At 46.3% G+C, this 20,744-nt stretch overlaps 1 protein-coding gene across 1 annotated transcript; it reads left to right on the top strand.

The window, feature by feature from the left end:
• SYCE1 (synaptonemal complex central element protein 1) lies at positions 5,265-17,204 on the top strand. The gene is made up of 13 exons (XM_018041130.1): positions 5,265-5,366; positions 12,236-12,298; positions 12,938-12,997; positions 13,305-13,379; positions 14,003-14,050; positions 14,297-14,351; positions 15,005-15,094; positions 15,338-15,401; positions 16,150-16,216; positions 16,294-16,414; positions 16,485-16,595; positions 16,746-16,833; positions 17,059-17,204. The coding sequence occupies exons 1-13, from the start codon at positions 5,297-5,299 to the stop codon at positions 17,116-17,118; spliced, it is 972 nt and encodes a 323-aa protein (XP_017896619.1). The 5' UTR covers positions 5,265-5,296; the 3' UTR covers positions 17,119-17,204.

The raw sequence follows: 20,744 nt of genomic DNA on the forward strand, positions 1-20,744 counted from the left end.
AATGTAAGAGGCAGCATCTCAGTCTAAGAAACTTAGTGCTTCTCTGTGCATGGGAAGATGCCGAGGCAGGGCACATTGAATCTATTTTGTATATCTTAGCTATCTGGGGCCTGTAACCTGCATTCTCAGAGTTTCCTCAAGTTTCACCACAGGCAGTGGCTGGAGTGGCTACAATCTAATGACTGCCAGGTGGCAGGCATTCCCCTTTCTCAGGGCACACTGGCTCACACTGAAGAGCCGCAATTGCTGATTCCATTTCTCAGGTCTTCCCCTCTTGGTCATGAATGACATTGTTGGGAAACATTTCAAGATCAATATTTGTCCCATGCCAATGGGAAGTTCATCCCAGTTCAGTCAAAAAATTCTTGATATATCACTCCGGGTGTTAAGTTTTGGACCAGGCCCCATCAATAATTAAAATTCTCTGGATTCTAACTATAATCCAGGAGATACTTTCTGTTGTTGTTTCTTCCCATATCTAGAGTCACACTATTACAATTATTTCTTTAAATATTTTTAGTCATATTAACTTTGTGGGAGCTCTGATTAACACATTGATTGCTCTAAGAGACAATGATCTAACAGGTTAGACAGGATATAAGTCCTGCAGCGTGGAGTGACGGACATAACGCATCACAGAGGCACAAAGCACGCTCTGAAAACAAACAGCAAATCTAACTAGGGATTAGTGTGACTAGCTATAGTCCAGTCATAACAACACAGTGGCCAAAGGAGCCCTAACCGGCTTAATAAGCTGCCTGCAGCTTCGCTGTCCTGGCCACGCACACTCATGCACGGTTTACTCTGTGAGAGAAGCACATGTTACTAGTAGGATCGACGAGGTAGAGAAGAAAAGATAAATGTGCCGAAAAGCATAATCTACCCAACTCTTTAATGCAAGTCATAATTAATTGAAGGAGAAGTTTTTTTCTTACACATGGAAAACAGATTTAAACCAGTAATCCTTTGAGATAGACACCATAAAAATTACAAACATATTTACCAGTTATTCAGTTCTATGAGGACATCAGATTTCTCATTAGAATTCTTCAATTTTTTTGCACTCAATTCAGTATTATTTTCTGAAAATCAGAAACTTGTATTTATCTGAAAATCCTTTAATAAATGTTCTTAAAGAGGATTCATTATTCCATGTGTTTTAAGGCTTCAGTAAGACTCCAGTGTAGAGGTGTACAATCCTATCTTCATTTTTCTGTGGATGCAGGTTTTGGTCAATTCCAGTGTCTTGGCTATTGCCCTGAAATAGGGATGCATGAGAGCAGGGCTGCATGTTGTTGGGGTCCACAAGGGACTCACAGCATATGGTTTTAAAATGGCCCACTGCGGTGACCTGACAAACAAGGGATGAAGTCACAGTGGCCACATTGCCCTGGTGGCATCCTGTTCTTTCTTTAAGGCTAATATCCTGTTTTCCCTGCTAGTACCAGACATGACCAGCTGCCCATGAGACCCATGATCACAAGACCCCAGCTAAAGACAAACTAAGGAGGGTTGGCTGTAAAGGGTAAGCACTGGTTTCTCTCTAAAGCCAGTCACTTTCTTTCTTCCTATAATACATCTTTCTTGCCTGGCTGCCTGACTCGCTCTCTTTCTCTGCACTCACCTTACACACGTGTCGTTTTGAATTCTGGTATTCTCTGGATCTAAACCCAGCAGTGGGATCGCCAGATAATACGGCACCTCAGTGTTTAGTTTTTAAAGAAACCTCCATGTTATTTTCCAGAGTTCCTGCACCCATCCATACGCCTACCCAGAGGAAAGGAGGGTTCCCCTTTTCCTATGCCCTCCGTGAAGGAGTCTTTGGGCCTAAAAAAGAAAACAACAGTCTCAAAGGCCCTTGCTGAATTATCTAACTTCAGAGAAAACAAAACAGAACTTTAGGTCCCGCTCTGATGCTCCAGGCCAGTTGCATCTATCTGGGACTTATCACCCCCTGTCCAGAAACCTTCCACCCGCTACACCTGCTGAGAAGACTTATCACCCCCTGCCCAACTACAAATGCCATCTCAACTAAAGAATACCCAAAACATCCCGCCTGATTAACGTTTCCCTTATCACTTCCACAAACCTCCTGATAAATATGGAGCCTCCCTGATCCCTCTCGGCACTCAGCCTGGTCATTAGGCCTACTGTCGCCCCTCCTTGCCTGAATAAAGGCTACCTACTTCCGTTGAGGTCATCTCTCCTTTTCTGCCTCGGCCCGAACTATACTTACACTCTGCAGGATTTATTCTTTGTGGATCTTTTTGATGCTGGCCAGTGTGACCGGTGTGAGCTGATTCTTCATGATAGTTTTGGTTTGCATTGATTTAATAGTGAATGAGGTAGAGTATGTTTCCAGATGCTTTGGAAAATCACCCATCATGAATACAATTCACCTCTTGAAACTGGCCTCCTGGAAGTCGCCCTGTTTTGAATTATTTTCCAATGATTTACCCTGGGACATTACTTGAGAGCAAGTGTCATTGACAGTCCTGGAGGGCTTCAGAGTAATAAGAGCCCACTGGCACTGATTTTTAAGTTTTTGTTATAGGAAGTGGCCACAAGGCAGCAGCATTTCTTCATGCCCAATTCTGTTTCCTTGGGCAAGTAGAGTTTAGGGAAAATCCTGTTCCTAGATTGCCAATTAGAGAGGAATATTCCAGAAGAAACACTCAAGGCTTGTGTCATATTACTTCATCCCCTTTACCTTGATCCCCGAGACACATCCCAATTCCTGCAACACTATCCTATGGAGGATTCTAGCATCTGTAGGTTCGGTTCGGTTCAGTTCACTCGCTCACTTGGGGAGGACAATGTGACCCCATGGACTGCAGCATGCCAGGCTTCCCCATCCATCACCAACTCCCAGAGCTTGCTCAAACTCATGTTCTTCGAGTCAGAGATACCATCCAATCATCTCATCCTCTGACATCCACTTCTCCTCCTGCCTTCAATCTTCCCCAGCATCAGGGTCTTTTCCAATGAGTCAGTTCTTCACATCAGGTAGCCAAAGTATTGGAACTTCAGCTTCAGCATCAGTCCTTCCAATGAATATTCAGGACTGATTTCCTTTAGGATGGACTGGTTGGATCTCCTTGCAGCCCAAGGGACTCTCAAGAGTCTTCTCCAAGACCACAGCTCAGAAGCATCAATTCTTCAGTGCTCTGCTTTCTTTATGGTCCAACTCTCACATCCATTCATGACCACTGTAAAAACCATGGCTTTATCTAGACAGACTTTTGTCAGCAAAGTAATGTCTCTGCTTTTTAATATGCTGCCTAGGTTGGTCATAGCTTTTCTTCCAAGGAAGGCAGCCACCATCTGCAGTGATTTTGGAGCCCAAGAGAATAAAGCGTGTCACTGTTTGCATTGTGTCCCCATTTATTTGCCATGAAGTGATGGGACTGGATGCCATGATCTTACTTTTCTGAATGTTGAGTTTTAAGCTAGCTTTTCACTCTCCTCTTTCACTTTCATCAAAAAGCTCCTCAGTTCCTCTTTGCTTTCCACCATAAGGGTGGTGTCATCTGCATATCTGAGGTTATTGATATTTCTCCCAGCAATCTTGATTCCAGCTTGTGCTTCATCCAGCCCAGCATTTCCCATGATGTACTCTGCATATAAGCTAAATGAGCAGGGTGACAATATACAGCCTTGACGTACTCCTTTCCCTCTTCGGAACCAGTCTGTTGTTCAATGTCCAGTTCTAACTGTTGCTTCCTGACCTGCATACACATTTCTCAGGAGGCAGATTAGGTGGTCTGGTATTTCCTTCTCTGAAGAATTTTTCAGTTTGTTGTGTTCCACACAGTCAAACGCTTTGGCATAGTCAATAAAGCAGAAGTCAATGTTTTTCTGGAACTCTCTTGCTTTTGCTAAGATCCAGCAGATGTTGACAACTTGATATCTGGTTTCTCTGCCTTTTCTAAATCCAGCTTGAACATTTGGAAGTTCTCAGTTCACGTACTGTTGAAGCCTCACTTGGAAAATTTTGAGCATTACTTTGCTAGCATGTGAGATGTGTGCAATTGTACAGTAGTTTGAACATTCTTTGGCATTGTCTTTCTTTTGGATTGGAACGAAAGCTGACCTTTTCCAGTCCTGTGGCCACTGTTGAGTTTTCCAAATTTGCTGGCATATTGAATGCAGCACTTTAACAGCATCGTCTTTTAGGATTAGAAATAGCTCAGCTGGAATTCCATCACCTCCACTCACTTTGTTGATAGCGATGCTTCCTAAGGCCCACTTGACTTCACATTCCAGGATTTCTGGCTCTAGGTGAGTGATCACACCATCATGATTATCTGGGTCATAAAAATCTTTTTTGTATAGTTCTTCTGTGTATTCTTGTCACCTTCTTAATATCTTCTGCTTCTGTTCGGTCCCTACCATTTCCGTCCTTTATCGAGCCCATCTTTGCATGAAATGTCCCCTTGGTATCTCTAATTTTCTTGAAGAGATCTCTAGTCTTTCCCATTCTGTTGTTTTCCTCTATTTCTTTGCATTGATCCCTGAGGAAGGCTTTCTTATCCCTCCTTGCTATTCTTTGGAACTCTGCATTCAGAGGGGTATATCTTTTCTATTCTCCTTGGCCTTTTGCTTCTCTTCTTTTCTCAGCTATTTGTAAAGCCTCTCAGACAACCACTTTTCCCTTTTGCATTTCTTTTTCTTGGAGATGGTCTTGATCACTGCCTCCTGCACAATGTCAGGAACCTCTGTCCACAGTTCTTCAGGCACTCTATCAGATCTAACCCCTTGAATCTACTTGTCACTTCCACTGCATAATCGTAAGGGATCCAATTGAGCTCATAGCTGAATGGTCTAGTGGTTTTCCCAACTTTCTTCAATTTAAGTCTGAATTTTGCAATAAGGGGGGGGGGGCGCAATTTATGGCCTCCCTCCAGAAAGCCAGAGTCCTTGGGTAAACTGCCAACCTCTCAACGTGTGCAGAGACTCCCCACCACCAGGTTCAGGTGCCCTCCTCACAAGGTGGGCAACGCCACATGGGGCAGTCCCTCGTGAGACCTCTGTCATTAGCAGGTCGCCAGCTCCTCAACCAGCCAATCGCCAGCCTGGAAGATCCGTGCGCGCCCCACACCTGCTCTGCACGGAATCTGTTCCGGGTGGACTCAAGCGCGCGCACTGGCGCTTGCCCAACCGTCACCCTAGCTGCCGGCTGGAAGGAGGGTACGGCGCAGAGGTGCACTGCGCAGGCGTGCTGAGCACGCCCCGCCCCTGGCGCGGGTTCCGTCCAATCCCAAAGGAGGCGCCGGCGCCGGCGAGCTGAGAGGACATGGCTGGGCGGCCGGGATCGTCGAATGCGGAAGCGGCGGGAGCCGTGGGCCCGACTGACGAGGCCAGAGGTAGAGCTGGGCCTGGCGGCGGCCCCGACCACGGCTGTTGAGGGCTGGGCAGGCAGGGAGCGCACGCGGGCGCCTCTTCCTCAGAGTCGGGGCGGGCGTGAGGAAAAATGACCATCAGCCCCACGGGAAGGATCTTGGCGGCTCTGCCGGGTGCCGCGAGGAAGCACCCACAGGCCCGTGCCCCACGTGCACTCACTTCCTTTGGCCCCATCTGCTGTGCTTAAGTAGGTTAGAGTAGGCAGAGGGCATCCTTTCAGTCTGATCCTGAGCGTCTCCACAGGCATCTCCTGCAACAGAAAGGGACTTGTTCTCGGCCCGTGTCACCCGAGGGAAGGAGTCTGTCCCATTTCTCTCATCTCACAGCACCGAACCCCTGAATTTCCCTGTTGTTCCATGATGGTCCTCAACGATAGATTCCCCCTCCCCCCAAACCAGGATGCAGACCGCCCCGCAGAGCGTTACGTTTTTTTTCTTCCTGACTCTGACCTATTGAACAGTGGCTCCCACCTCACCGGGAAAGGAGAGGCATGGCAGCTCATTACAGTTATAAAGTTTTCTGAAATTACAGCGTAGCATAGAGAAGAAAGATAAAAAATATTCCCAGGCTTGTCCACCCCCGAAGGATATGCTCCTGGGTGTTAACACAAAAGGGGAGAGAATTGTACAAGGAACACGCATCCCTCAGCTTGACTCTGCTCTGCTTGGCCTACCTGTCTCCCCTTGTTAGGATTCTCTCGTGAACCGGTCTTGGTCATATCCGTCACACCTGCAGGCAGTAGTGCAGTTTTGGTACATGACAGGTGCTTTGTGGCCTTTTTTTTTTTTAATAAATAAAATGAAGGTTTAAATACTGAAATAAACTTAGCACAGAAAGCTTGCTTGGAGCAGGGAGGAGTGGCATTCAGTAACAATCCTCAGCTAAGAACAAAAAGAAAAACAGAACAGATGTATATAGATCTCTTTTCTTAAGCACCTACTGTGTTCGCCACTGTGCTAAAGAAACCTCTTAGTATCTTTGTTTCAAGTTCATTAAGCTAGCATATTTAGATGCAGTTGACTTCACCAGTGTCTTATAACTGGTGAAACACCATTTCTTGCCTGTGGTGAGGACCAGTTTCTTGAATCTTAGATGTCCATCTGTGTCAGCAGAATGGGCAAGGGAGCTCTCTGGGGTCTCTTATAAGGTGCTAATCTCATTCATGAGGGCTCTAGCCTCATGACCTAATCACCTCCCATAGGCCCCACCCTCTAATACCCTCTCATCAGACTTTAGGATGTCAACAAATGAAAAATGGAGGGACACAAACATTCATCCTACAGCAGTGAGAGAAAATGAGACATCAAGGTTCCATTCTCAGTCTACTGGGTTGTTCTAAAAAGGGGGCAGTGGTGCTATCTAGCCCTAACGGTAGTGTAAAGATACAGACCATGTCATACTCTGATGAGAGGAAGAAAGGGTGAAGGCTTTGCAGTAGTCCTTCTGGCACAAATTTTAACATTTAAATTATCTTTTCCCCTTTTTGGCCACATTCCTATAGGATCACACAAGACATACATAGATGCATGGATCGGATAGTGACTGGAGCTTAAATGGTGGTAGGAAAACTTGGGAAGGGAATAGCTAAATCCCATGCACACTGGGATATACCTGTGCAGTGGATTTCTAAAATGAAGAGGAAGTAGAATTAAAATACACTTAACCAAGTCAACGTTAAAAGTATTAGACATACAGATACAATATGATCTTCAAAACATTTTTATGAGAGTAAAGCAAGATAGAAAAATTGCAATACTGTGTAGTTTGCACAGAAAGATGTCTGGAGGCTGCTTTCCTAATTGATGACTCTGATGGAGGGATCTAGTTTCTGCTGCTGCTAAGTCGCTTCAGTCGTGTCCAATTCTGTGCGACCCCATAGATGGCAGCCCACCAGGCTCCCCCATCCCCAGGATTCTCCAGGCAAGAACACTGGAGTGGGTTGCCATTTCCTTCTCCAGTGCATGAAAGTGAAAAGGGAAAGTGAAGCCACTCAGTCGTGTCCGACTCTTAGCAACCCTAAGGACTGCAGCCCACCAGGCTCCTCTGTCCATGGGCTTTTCCAGGGAAGAGTACTGGAGTGGATTGCCATTGCCTTCTCCAATCTAGTTTCTAAGGGCAATGCAAAGGTGAAGGAACGTTTTTAACCTTAATACTTGTTTTTTTCTACCAGGACTATGTAACTGATACTTGTGGAACTTTTAATTTATAAAAGTGAAAGTAGGAAACATTTTTAAAGTACCACTTGATGATCACATGTTAATATCTCTCACTGCTAGTCTCTGTTTTAATTGTTGTACTGTTGTTACTACACAGGAGCATGTCCTTGTACTTCAGAACTTCACACTGGGGTATTTGAGGGTAATGAAGAATTGTATCTGCAATTTATTCTTAAAGTTTATGATTATTAGCAAATGTAAAATTGGGGTGAATGGCGTATAGAGCTGTGTGTTCTATTTCTGCAACTTTTAAGTAAATTTGAAATTTTTTAAAATAAGAAGTAAAAAGTAGGGGGCTCGTATAATAACATAGGCAGTTGTACCCTTGATTTTTTTTTATTAACAATATATTTGTTGACTTGTTCAACAGATATATTCTGCTTTCCCACTCTGTGCCTTACCTTATAATATGCAATAAAGAAAAAAATAAAGGTGCAGCTCACTGCCTAGTCTATTAATAATACCTGGACAAATGATTGCTCAAGAAAACTATAAATTCATTTTTGGGTCATTTTGGTCAACATTTAAAAGTAAAACCATATGCAGAAGTATACAGTGAAAAGTAAACATTCTCTTACCTATCCTTCCACTTCTACTCTCCAGAAGAACTACTGTTGAAAATATTTTTGTGCGACTTGAGCCAGAAATTTTCTAGAAATAAGACACATGTATTTTTAGACAGACAAAATATTTTCCGCCTCTTTCTGCAGCCAGATGGGACTCTACATTGTGCTGTTCTGTGCTTCCTTTTCTTTCAGTCTGTCGAGGTTCTCTTTCACTGTTATTACACAGAAATCGACCTCCTTTTCAGTGACTGCACACTATTCTCTTGTGAGCTTGAATCATAAGTTCTCTACTGCCGGGCATTCAAGTTTCCCAGTTTTGACATAGATATGTAACCAAGCATATCTGATGGAGAAATTCATAGAAGTGAAATTTTGTCTTGAAAATGTTGATGTAGCCAACCTGTCCTCCAAAAGTTTCCATTCGTTTTCACAGTCTGTCAGTGTGCATTAGTGCCTGTTTCTCTACATTGTAATAAACACAAGGCATTATCAGACTTCCTCAGCTTTACCAGGCTGCTAGATACAACATGTCATTTTCACCTTTTTAATTATGACTAAGGTTATACACCTTTTCAGATATTATTAATCATTAGTGTAGTTTTTGCTTACCTGTTTTCTTCATTTTTCCATTCTTCTGTAGAAATGATTACTTACCTTCTCTCTTTTGATTGGTTGTTTGGGTGATTTTTTAAAACCTTTTTATTATGGAAAGGTTTAAGCATATACAAAAGAATATATGCACATGAAGAGATACTCAACATTGCTAATTATTACAGAAATGCAGATCAAAACTACACTAAGGTATCACCTCACAATGATCAGAATGACATTCATGAAAAAAAATCTACAAATAATAAGTGCTGGAGAGGGTGTGGAGACAAGAGAATCCTCCTATACAATCTTAATCAACCCTGAATAGTCACTGGAAAGTCTGATGCTAAAGCTGAGGCTCCAGTATTTTGGCCACCAGATCGAAAGAGGTGACTCATTGAAAAAGACCTTGATCCTGGGAAATAAAGAAGGCAAAAGGAAAAGGGGGCAGCAGAGGATGAGATGGTTGGATGGCATCACCGACTCAATGGACAAGAGTTTGAGCAAACTCCGGGTCATAGTGGAGGACAGGAGCCTGGTGTGCTGCAGTCTAAGAGGTCATAAAGAGTCGGATATGGCTTAGTGAGTGAACAACTAACAAGATAAAAAGAATGAAATAATGCCATTTGCAGCAACATGGGTGGACCTAGAGGTTATCATACTAAATGAAGTAAATCAGACAGAAAAAGACAAATATCATATGATATCATTTATGTGTGGAATCGAAATGCAAATATAGTCAACAGGACCCTACAGTACAAGGAACTATGTTCAATATATTCAATACTTTGTAATCTATAATAGAAAAGAATCTGAAAATGTTTATGTATAGATTTATAACCAAATCTTGCTGTGCAAGGAGAAAATTACACAACATTGTAAACCAACTATAACTCAATTTAAAAAAATTAAGAACTAAGGATAATTACCCTGTGAACTCATCTTTCAGTTTTAGCAGTTATCGGCTCTTGACCAATCTTGTTTCTTCATTATCCTCAGCCCCTCCCTACCACCTACACCACTGTTTTATTTTGAAGTACCCCAGGCATCACAACATATCCATAAATATTTGCATGTATATCTCTCAAAAATAAGTACTATTTTCAGAAAAGTAACCACAGTGGCATTACCACTTCTGAATGTGTGTGTTAGTCGCTTAGTTGTGTCCAGCTCCTTGTGACTCCATGAACGTAGCCCACTGGGCTCCTCTGTCCATCGAATTCTCCAAGCAAGAATCCTGGAGTGGGTAGCCATCCCCTTCTCCAGGGTGTCTTCCTGACCCAGGGACTGAGCCTGGGTCTCCTGCATCACAGGCAGCTTCGTCACCATCAGAGCCACCAGGGAAGCCCACGCCTGAATATCAGCCACGATAATCCCTTCGTTTCAAGCGTCTACAGTCTGTGTTCAAATTTCCCTGATTGTGTCATCAGTGTTTTTAAAAGCGCATTGGATTGAATCAAAATCCAAATATTGTCCATTTATTGAGATTGATTGATATGATTCTTTAATCTCTTTTTGTCTGTAAGGGTCTTCCTTTCTCCTTTTTCCCCTAAAATCTTTCTAAATTAAACAAACTTGAGTTGCTTTTCCTGTGAGGGTTCCCAGTGTGGACGTTGCTAATTGCATGCACATGTGCCACTTAAATGGCCCTCTGTCCCTGTATTTCCTCTGAACTGGTTATTTAGATTGATAGGCTTAACAAGTGTTAGCATCATTTTTTGACAAGAATCCTCCGTTGTATTTTTACATCAAATAGCTCATGATGTCCAGTTATTTTTATTGTCATGTTAATAGCACTAATAATAATTGACTGGATCTACTAACTTATTAAGGATTAAAAATAAATGCCTATATTGATTATAAGCAAGTTAATATGAAACATCTATTTCTGCTTTATTGACTATGCCAAAACCTTTGACTGTGTGGATCACAATAAACTGTGGAAAATTCTGAAATACCAGACCACCTGACCTGCCTCCTGAGAAACCTATATGCAGGTCAGGAAGCAACAGTTAGAACTGGACATGGAACAACAGACTGGTTCCAAATAGGAAAAGGAGTACATCAAGGCTGTATATTGTCACCCTGCTTATTTAACTTATATGCAGAGTACATCATGAGAAATGCTGGGCTGGAAGAAACACAAGCTGGAATCAAGATTGCCGGGAGAAATATCAATAACCTCAGATATGCAGATGACACCACCCTTATGGCAGAAAGTGAAGAGGAACTAAAAAGCCTCTTGATGAAAGTGAAAGAGGAGAGTGAAAAAGTTGGCTTAAAGCTCAACATTCAGAAAACTAAGATTATGGCATCTAGTCCCATCACTTCATGGCAAATAAATGGGGAAACAGTGGAAACAGTGGCTGACTATTTTTCTGGGCTCCAAAATCACTGCAGATGGTGATTGCAGCCATGAAATTAAAAGATGCTTACTCCTTGGAAGGAAATTATTTACCAATCTAGACAGCATATTAAAAAGCAGAGACATTACTTTGTCAACAAAGGTCCCTCTAGTCAAGGCTATGGTTTTTCCAGTGGTCATGTATGGATGTGAGAGTTGGACTATAAAGAAAGCTGAGTGTCAAAGAATTGATGCTTTTGAACTATGGTGTTGGAGAAGACTCTTGAGAATCCCTTGGAATGCAAGGAGATCCAGCCAGTCCATCCTAAAGGAGATCAGTCCTCGGTGTTCATTGGAAGGACTGATGTTGAAGCTGAAACTCCAATACTTTGGCCCCCTGATGCGAAGAGCTGATGCATTTGAAAAGACCCTGATGCTGGGAAAGATTGAAGGCAGGAGGAGAAGGGGATGACAGAGGATAAGATGGTTGGATGGTATCACCGACTCAATGGACATGGGTTTGGGTGGACTCTGGGAGTTGGTGATGGACAGGGAGGCCTGGTGTGCTGCGGTTCATGGGGTCACAAAGAGTCGGACATGACTGAGTGACTGAAATGAACTGAACTGAATATGAAACATATGTATAGAAAAGCTATTGTGTTTATATGTTTAAAGATACATCATTAAATTTTCTCACTATTCCTTCTGAGATTTATGGCTAATATTCTCTATAAATCTAAAGTTGATTATGTCACCTACCAGTTATAGTGACTTCTAACTCCTTGTTTCCAATTTTTAATACTACTTCTTTTCTGTTATTACATCCTGAGCTTTGACCAAGCCTTGAACAGTATCCACAGTAAGAATGTACCCTTTCTCTTGCTCTGAGTCTTATTAAGGGGAAATCTATGGTGTCGCTCACCCTTTAGGAAAAGATGACCATGAAGGGGTCTCTCTGACTCATCTCTTTTGCAGTGTCTCCCTCAGGTCAAGGAGCAGAGGCACCACTCTGGCTGGAGACCTGCCCTCAGCCCACCTCAATCCCAGCCTGTCACGAGATCCTTCCTTAGGCTTCTCATTACTACATACTAAAATGTTTGGTTTTGTCTCCACAGGGCAGGCCAAGTCTTCACAGAAAATTGAAGACTTGATGGAAATGGTGAAGAAGTTGCAGAAAGGTCATGTGTCTCCTCTATAACTGAGGCTCAGCCCAAGGTTTGGGGTCAGGCAGACGTGGAATCAATTCTAAGCCACCAGATTCACCACCTTGGGAAATTAACTCATTTGTTCTTAGTTTCAAAAGTTAATTTTCTGAAGTAAAAATATGACTCCATGATTCAAAATCTAAGTATAAGGGGATAAAAGCAAAACATTTTCCCAAAACACAGTTTCAGTCCCCTTACTGGCCATCCATTTGGCTCCCCCTACACTCTACTGAATTTCCAGGATTTCATCTTTACCTTCCTTCCCTCCACGTCAACTCTGCTCTCTTCTTTCTACCAGGCACCTTCCACCCATGTCCCTATCTCGAGTAGGCCTTTGCACTGACTGTCTCCCACCCTCACCCAGGGAACTGCAAGGCCTACCCTCCTCACTTGATTTGGGGCCCTCAAGAGGTCTCGCCATATCTGAAGGATCACTTCCCACTCCTTCACTTTTTAATCTCTTGTTCCTCTATTTCACTTGAAGTTATCACAGCCTGACTCGGTATCTCTATGTGTTCCTGCCTCCCCTCCCCAGAATGTGAGCTCTTGGAGGGCATCCACCTTCCTCTGCCTGCCCTGTCGTTTTCACTCAACCTCCTTTTCTCCCTGCAGTGGGAAGCCTAGAGCCCAGGGTTGAGGTCCTGATTAACCGGATTAATGAGGTTCAGCAAGGTGAGCTCAGGACCTTGGCTTGTCTGCCAGGAGTAGTTACGTGATTTGCAGAGCCCCTTATTACTTAGTGTTTTGAAACAGGGGAGCATTAAACCAAACATGGATTGGTCCATCCAAATACAGGTGCTGCAGTCACGTTTACTAACCTGGCCCTGCTGTCACCTGAGCCCAAGAAGGGCTTTGGCTCTGGAAGACTTGTTTCCTGCTCTGTAAAATCCTCTTAAGGGCCCCTCTAGGTTTACTTGAAGACAAGTGTGAAATGTTTGCAAGGACAGACACTTACACGATGTCCTACGGTTTGGCACAGCAAAAAAGAAAGCTAGTGAGGAGCTGGGAGACGCCCGGGCCGTCTGGGAGACCCTGCAGAAAGAACTGGACTCATGTAAGCCTGGGGGGATCACCCAGAGGTCCCCACAGTGTCACACATCCTTGAACCCAATATTCCAGACAGTCAGCATCATTGCTGTGGCCAAGCACTCCTGCACCCTCGCCAACCTCAGGGCCTACCAATCTCCCCCATCCCACTCTTTTTTGGGGAGTGTTCCTGAAACACCACCAAGCCTACTCCTACCTCAGGACCTTTGCTAGGCAGTTCCCCCATGTAATACAGACTCCTACTGCCCAACGACATCATTCAGCTCTCAGCTCAGATGCCTCTTTCTCAGAGAGGCTTTCACCAATCTCCCCACCGAGAGTCAGCACCCTGCCCCCACCTAGTCACATGCCCCTTACTGTTTGATGTGTTTCTTCACAGCCTTTACCCAGCTTGTTGTGAAGCGTTCTTCTCTTCCTTCCATGTAACTGCACTGGCGTCCCACAGGGTCCTGTCAGCCACCTTTTACCAAGCACCCTTTGGTGCCCACAGGGAGTGTGCGCCCAAGAGGGGAAGGGGGCTTACCTCGAAGGGGGTCTACATTTGGGGTTTGGGGTAGGCCTTGCCAAGCCCAGTCTTTCAGGGTACAGTGGGTGTTGGGTGATGCCCAAACATGTTTCTATGTTTTCCAGTGAGTGGAGAGAAAGTACGCCTGAAAGAGATCTTGAGCAAAAAGCAAGGTAATTGCATCTACTTTATCTCCAGGTTTTTGCCTTTGCCACCTTTCAGAAACCCACTCTATAGCAGTAAAAGCCTTTTGAAGCCTGAATCACCTTACCTCCCTCCTGTGGCTCCCACCAGACCTGTAGTAGATGACAGAGTCCCATCAGCTCTTCAGGAGACCTCACATAACCTGGTGTTCTTACCCCTGCCCAGACCTCAGCCATGATGGGCTATCACGGGGTCCTAACTTCCTCTCCCTGCAGAGACCCTGAGGGTCCTCCGGCTCCACTGCCAGGATAAGGAGAGTGAGGCACAGAGGTAAGAGCTTCCACCTCGCCCCTGTTGAGCGCTACCCCTTCATTCTGGTAAAAAAATAAATACATGAGGGAAATCGGCCTTAGACCCACAGCTCTCATCTTTTTCCTCTATAGAATAGGGAGACCGTGACTCCCAACAGTAGGCTGTAGTATTGATTACCATCTTTTTCACTGAGATAATCATTCATTTGCTAGCACGTCAATTAAATTCCTTCAGCTGGTTTTTATTCTGTACTTTTTATAGTTTCATCTGTCCCTTCATTTAGGTATCAAGCCAACCATCTGTCCACCAGCCTCTCTCCATTCACCCATTATCGTATTCACCCATCTCTCTAGCTCCTGAATGCTTATATTGCTCATTTTGTGACCAGAGGCCTCCAAGCTCCTAGCATACCAACACTGAATATGTTCGAGGAATTCACATGAGATCAATATGTGTGTGCTTGTGTGTGTGACCACACCCACATTGATCTCCCTAATCTTCACAATGACATTCCAGAGGGCATGTGTTCATACCACCCCAAAAGTTACAGAAAGGACCTCAATCTGGAAGGCTAGAACAGATGTCAAGAGAAGGAAATGGGAGCTCCACCCCAGGCCCTTCCTAGGGAGAGATTATGCAGAAAGCATGGTGACTGCCTTGCCTCTTGCCAGGAAGCAAACCATGCTGCAGGAGTGCAAAGAGCGCATCTCTGCCCTGGACTCCCAGATTGAGCAAGAGAAGAACAAACAGAGGCAGCTGAGGTAGAGGCCGCCTCCCAAGGTGTGGGGGCTGGGTGGGCTGTGAGCACGGAGGGGGTGATGCTAGGGGTGGGGGTTGGAGGCCTGGCTGAGCTGAAGCTTGGAGGGTCGAGGAGGCAAAGGCGCTTGGCAGCGTGAAGAGCACAGGCCAGCTCCCTCACGTCTGTGCATAAAGACGCCAGTGTGAGCCAGGTCGGGAGGGGCGTCTCAGCCCACAGCCCCTCAACCTGTGTGTGCGGTTCCCAGGTTGGATTTCGAGGAGAAACTGGAGGATCTGATGGGCCAGTATAAGGACCTATGGGAATTCCACGTGAGTCACTCAGAGCCACTCTATCCACCTTGCACACCCTCCCTGGCAGCGCTAGGCCAGAGCTCCGTGTCATCCCCCAGGCCTCCCTCCTGTCAACTGCCACACCCAGTTCCTGAGCAAGCCCAGCAGCCATCTTCAGAGCCACACTGAACCTAGCTCCTCCTCACCCTCAGTGCCACCAGGTGTTGTCACCTTCACTGACCCTGCCCACCCATCTCTGGTGCCTCCCAGGGGCCTTAAGAGTTCAAGAGGAACGCTGAAGAACCGAGGAGGGGTTATCCATTAAGGAGATTCATGGATGTCTTTGGGGCCATCACAGTCACAAGGAAGATAGTGGGGAAATAAGCAGGCCACTGCTTGCCACCTGGGGATCCCAAACAAGAAAATAGGCAGAGAGGGTGAAAATCAGGATGGAAAGACTCAGTGAGGTCACCTGGAGGGAAGAGTAGGAGCTACAGTGCTGAACTGATAACTGACTCTCCAGAGAACAGTCTTGAGTTTTGGTGTTTGCAGGATCCCCTTCCTGAACACTGGCTACCTCATGAGCTTCTCCTGCATAGCACCACAGGTACCTGGGGTAGAGCAGGTCCAGACAGAGGGAGTGGCCAGTGCAGAGGCCCTGAAGCTGGCCTGTGCCCGGCGTGCAGGAAGTGCGGCGCATGAGTAAAGGCCAGATCCAGACTGGCTTCTCTGAGGCACGTGGGAGAAAGCCAGGAGTTGCGGACAGGTCTCCTTTATTACCCATCAGAAACCAGAGCGCCTGGCCCTGGAGATCGGCACCCTGGACAGCAGCAAGGAGCAGTTGCTTAAGGAAGGTGAGGCCTGCAAGATGGGGATACCCTGATCTGCCCTGCCCTGCCCTGCCCTGCCCATCCGTTCCTTCCTGCTGCAGAGAAGCTGGTGGAGGCAAAGCTGGAGGATGTGAGGCATCGTCTGCGCTCGCAGTTTGGAGCTGAGGGCCACACAATCAGTGAAGGGCTCTTCCTCCGCAGCCCGGAGGCAGCAGCTGTGGTGTAAGACAGGGATGGGGAGGGGCGAGTGAGTGGAGGGAGGGAGCTGCCAGCACCCATGGCCCCACCTCAGTCATCTGTTTGAGGAGGAGAACAGAAAAGCCCAGGAGCTGCTGGAGGCTGCGGCCCAGCGCCAGGAGCAGCTGCAGCAGAAGTGTCAGCAGCTGCAGCAGAAGAGGCAGAGGTGGGCGTGGAGCCCCTCCCCCAAGTCCCCAAGGGGAAGGGGGCTGAGGGAGTCTCTGCCCCCTTCCAGACTCTCTCTCTTGGTCCATTTACGATCCTACCCTTCTCCCTCCGCATCCTCCTACACCCCTCCCGACCTCTTTCTATCCAGGCTGAAGGAGGAGCTGGAAAAACTTGGGATACAGGTCCCTGCCCAGGCCCAGAGCAAGCAAGAGGAGGAGGCTGGCCTAGGAGAAGCTGTGAGTCCTGGAATCTGGTGCAGGGAGCAGAGAGAGCTTGTGAGAGGAGCTGTGGGTGGGAAGGCACCTCAGAAGATGGTCCTCAGGGAAGGGCATTTCCAATGGGACCCATCCCAGGCCAAAGTGCAGCAGCTGGCAGTGTGGGATAAGGAGGGGCAGGACCCATGGAGGGTGTGGGCACGGGGATCTGAGGAGACTCCTACCTCAAACCCTGACCTCCCACAGGCCAATCCCAAGCCACTTGGAGTCAGTGAGGAGAAAGACCCAGAGCCATCCACCAAGTAGCACCAGATGCCCCGAGGCAAGGAGAACCCACCCTGCGCTGGAGCTTATGGCTTGGAGTTCAGCAAATAAAGGCACTACTTCCATACAACTGCCTCAGCTGACTCTGTGCTCAGCTCGGGGAGGAGGGGTATCCATCCCGGGACACCTGGCACCTGAGTCTGCATGAAAGCCTGGCCACAGTCTGCCTCTTGTCTTCAGCCAGAAACCCAGAGCAGGCACTCAGTAAATGTTTCCCTAACCTCAAAGCCCCTGACTGCTCATCTCTAGCACTTGACATGTTGTTCTGTGTCCCCATGCAGAGGGATACAAAACTGAGACCATCTTACAATAGGCCCACAGGTTCTGCACACCCACCCTGTGATTGTCTTCCGTTACCTATTCAGGCCTGGACCACACAGAATCCCAGAAATATCAACAATGAGGACCAAAGTGCTGGGGTCCTCAGCCAATCAGTTCTGTGCCCACAGTACCCACTGATTAGCTGAGAAAAAGAATTGTAATTGGAGCCTCAATGTAATTTGAGACATTACTTTGTCAACAAAGGTCTGTCTAGTCAAGGCTATGGTTTTTCCAGTGGTCATGTATGGATGTGAGAGTTGGACTATAAAGAAAGCTGAGCGCCAAAGAATTGGTGCTTTTGAACTGTGGTGTTGGAGAAGACTCTTGAGAGTCCCTTGGACTGCAAGGAGATCCAACCAGTCCATCCTAAAGGAAGTCAGTCCTGGGTGTTCATTAGAAGGACTGATGCTGAAGCTGAAACTCCAGTACTTTGGCCACCTGATGTGAAGAGCTGACGCATTTGAGAAAACCCTGATGCTGGGAAAGATTGAGGGCAGGAGGAGAAGGGGACCACAGAGGATGAGATGGTTGGATGGCATCACTGACTCAACAGACATGGGTTTGGGTGGACTCTGGGAGTTGGTGATGGACAGGAAGGCCTGGCGTGCTGCGGTTCATGGGGTCGCAAAGAGTCTGACACGACTGAGAACTGAACTGGGCACAAAACCTATACCCGAGACGCTTGTCACAAGAACATAGCCTGTCATCCTCAGTGTTCTGGGGCCCAGTCACCCTAGGGGTGGTGCGTGCTTATGGCGCGTTTCAGGTCCACAGGAATGCGTCAGCTCAGGGCGATGATGGGGCCAAAGGCTGCGCTCTTGAGTCAGAAGACAGTGAATTCACAGGTGCAAGGAGATCCCATCTCTTGAAAGGCTTCCCCATCCAGGTAGGACAGTGAACATAGGGAGGTAGATAACCTCAACAATTCTCATTTCTGTATACATGACCAGTTACAGAAATTGATTTATACCCATTTCTGTGACTTTCTAATGGAAGAAAGTGAAGAGGAACTAAAGAGCCTCTTGATGAGAGTGAAAGAGGAGAGTGAAAAAGTTGGCTTAAAACATTTAAAAAAACAAACACTAAGATCATGGCATTCTGTCCATAACTTCGTGGCAAATAGAAGGGGGCAAAGTCAAAGCAGTGACAAGTTTTATTTTCCAAGGCTCCAAAATCACTGCGGATGGTAACTGTAGCCATGATATTAAAAGATGTTTGCTCCTTGGAAGGAAGTTATGACAAACCTATACAGAAAATTAAAAAGTAGACATCACTGCTGACGAAGGTCTGCGGTCAGAGCTATGTTTTTCCTGTAGCCATGTATGGATGTGAGAGTTGGACCTAGAGAAGGCTGTTGTTCATTCACTTCCGACTCTGCAGCACGATGGACTGCAGCACCACAGGCTTCTCTGTCCTTCACTATCTCCCAGAGTTTGCTCAAACGCATGCATTGAGTTCATGATGACACCCAACTGTCTCGTCCTCTGTCACCCCCTTCTCCTCCTTCCTCCAGCATCAGGTGGCCAAAGTATTGGAGCTTCAGGTTCAGCATCAGTCCTTCCAATGAATATTCAGGGTTGATTTCCTTTCAGATTGACTGGTTTGATCTCCTTGCCATCCAGGGCACTCTCAAGAGTCTTTTCCAGCACCACAATTTGAAAGCATCATTTCTTTGCAACTCAAAGGTCCATATAATCAAAGCTATGGTTTTTCCAGTAGTCATGTACAGATGTGAGAGTTGGACCATAAAGAAGGCTGAGTGCCAAAAACTTGATGCTCCTGATGCAGAGAACTGACTCATTGGAAAAGACTCTGATGCTGGGCAGTGAAAGTGAAAGTCGGTCAGTCGTGTCTGACTCTCTGCGACCCCATGGACTATACAGTCCATGGAATTCTCTAGGCCAGAATACTAGAGTGGGTAGCCTTTCCCTTCTCCAGGGGATCTTCCCAAAGCAGGGATCAAACCCAGGTCTCCCACACTGCATGTGGACTCTTTACCATCTGAGCCACAAAGGAAGCTCAAGAATACTGGAGTGGGGAGCCCATCCCTTCTCCAGCGGATCTTCCTGGCCCAGGAATTGAAGTGGGGAGCCCATCCCTTCTCCAGTGGATCTTCCTGGCCCAGGAATTGAACCAGGGTCTCCTGCATTGGAGGCGGATTTGTTACCAACTGAACTCTCAGGGCAAGATTAAGGCAAAAGGAGAAGGGGGCTACAGAGGATGACATGTTTGGATAGCATCACTGACTCAATGGGCATGAATTTGAGAAAACTCCAGGAGATGATGAAGGACAAGGGAGCCTGGCATGCTGCAGTTCATGGGGTCGCAAAGAGTTGGATACAACATAGCGACTGAACAACAAAACCAAACTGGCCATGGAGTCACAGCTGGAATTCATGACTTCCCTCACCTTCCACCACACATTCTGTACCCCTTGGCCTTCATTAAGCAACTCAGTTGTTTGTGCACTTTTACCTGGTGGAGTGACCCAAACCTTTATTCCTGAAGATGTGGGGGGTTGGTACTCTTGCTGGGTTGAGTTGTTACAATTTTTTCACTGGCATTAATCGCAGAGCATGGTAGCACTGAAAGAAGCTCTCAGGTGTATCCTGCATGACAGCCTTGCTTTCCTCACTTCCAGTGTAGGGAAGTAGTCCAGTTTCCTCAAAGCAGTCAGGGTCAATCACACCAGCCAGCACAGTAACTTCCTTCTCTGCCTGTTGATTCATAGGCATAAGAAACCCACAGTGGCTGAGTTGCAGTCTTTAACTTCCAGTTCAATGGAAGCATCATTATATCTTCCAATAGAAGCATTCCTCCCTCTGGCACTAAGACCTCTGGGCCAGCAGAATATATGGTTGTGGGAACAGGAAGCAAAAGTCTCTAGCAGATCACTAGGGACAGCAGTGAGTGTTACCACTCCCATTTCACCCCGTGAATTTTGGACCTTTGAATGCTGGCCACAGGAGACAACACCATAAATTAGACACTGATTCAGAACATACACAACCTTCTGGAGAACCCCGTCCCAGCCCTGAAGGGTACTGCCAATTATCTGGCATTGTAACTGAGTCTCCAAAAGACCATTCCACCATTTGGTCAAGCCAGCTGCTTTGGGATGGCGGGAGCATGATAAGACCAGTGAATTCCATCAGAGCTTGGCCTGCTGCAGAAGTTTTTTTGTTAAGGGAGCTTTTTGATCAGAAGTAATGCTGTGTGGAAGACCATGGTGCTGGATAGGAATTCTTAAGTCTGCAGAAGGCAGTTTTGGCCAAAGCACTGTGTGC

This window comes from Capra hircus, chromosome 26, assembly GCF_001704415.2.
Source record: "Capra hircus breed San Clemente chromosome 26, ASM170441v1, whole genome shotgun sequence".
Classification (NCBI taxonomy): domain Eukaryota; kingdom Metazoa; phylum Chordata; class Mammalia; order Artiodactyla; family Bovidae; genus Capra; species Capra hircus.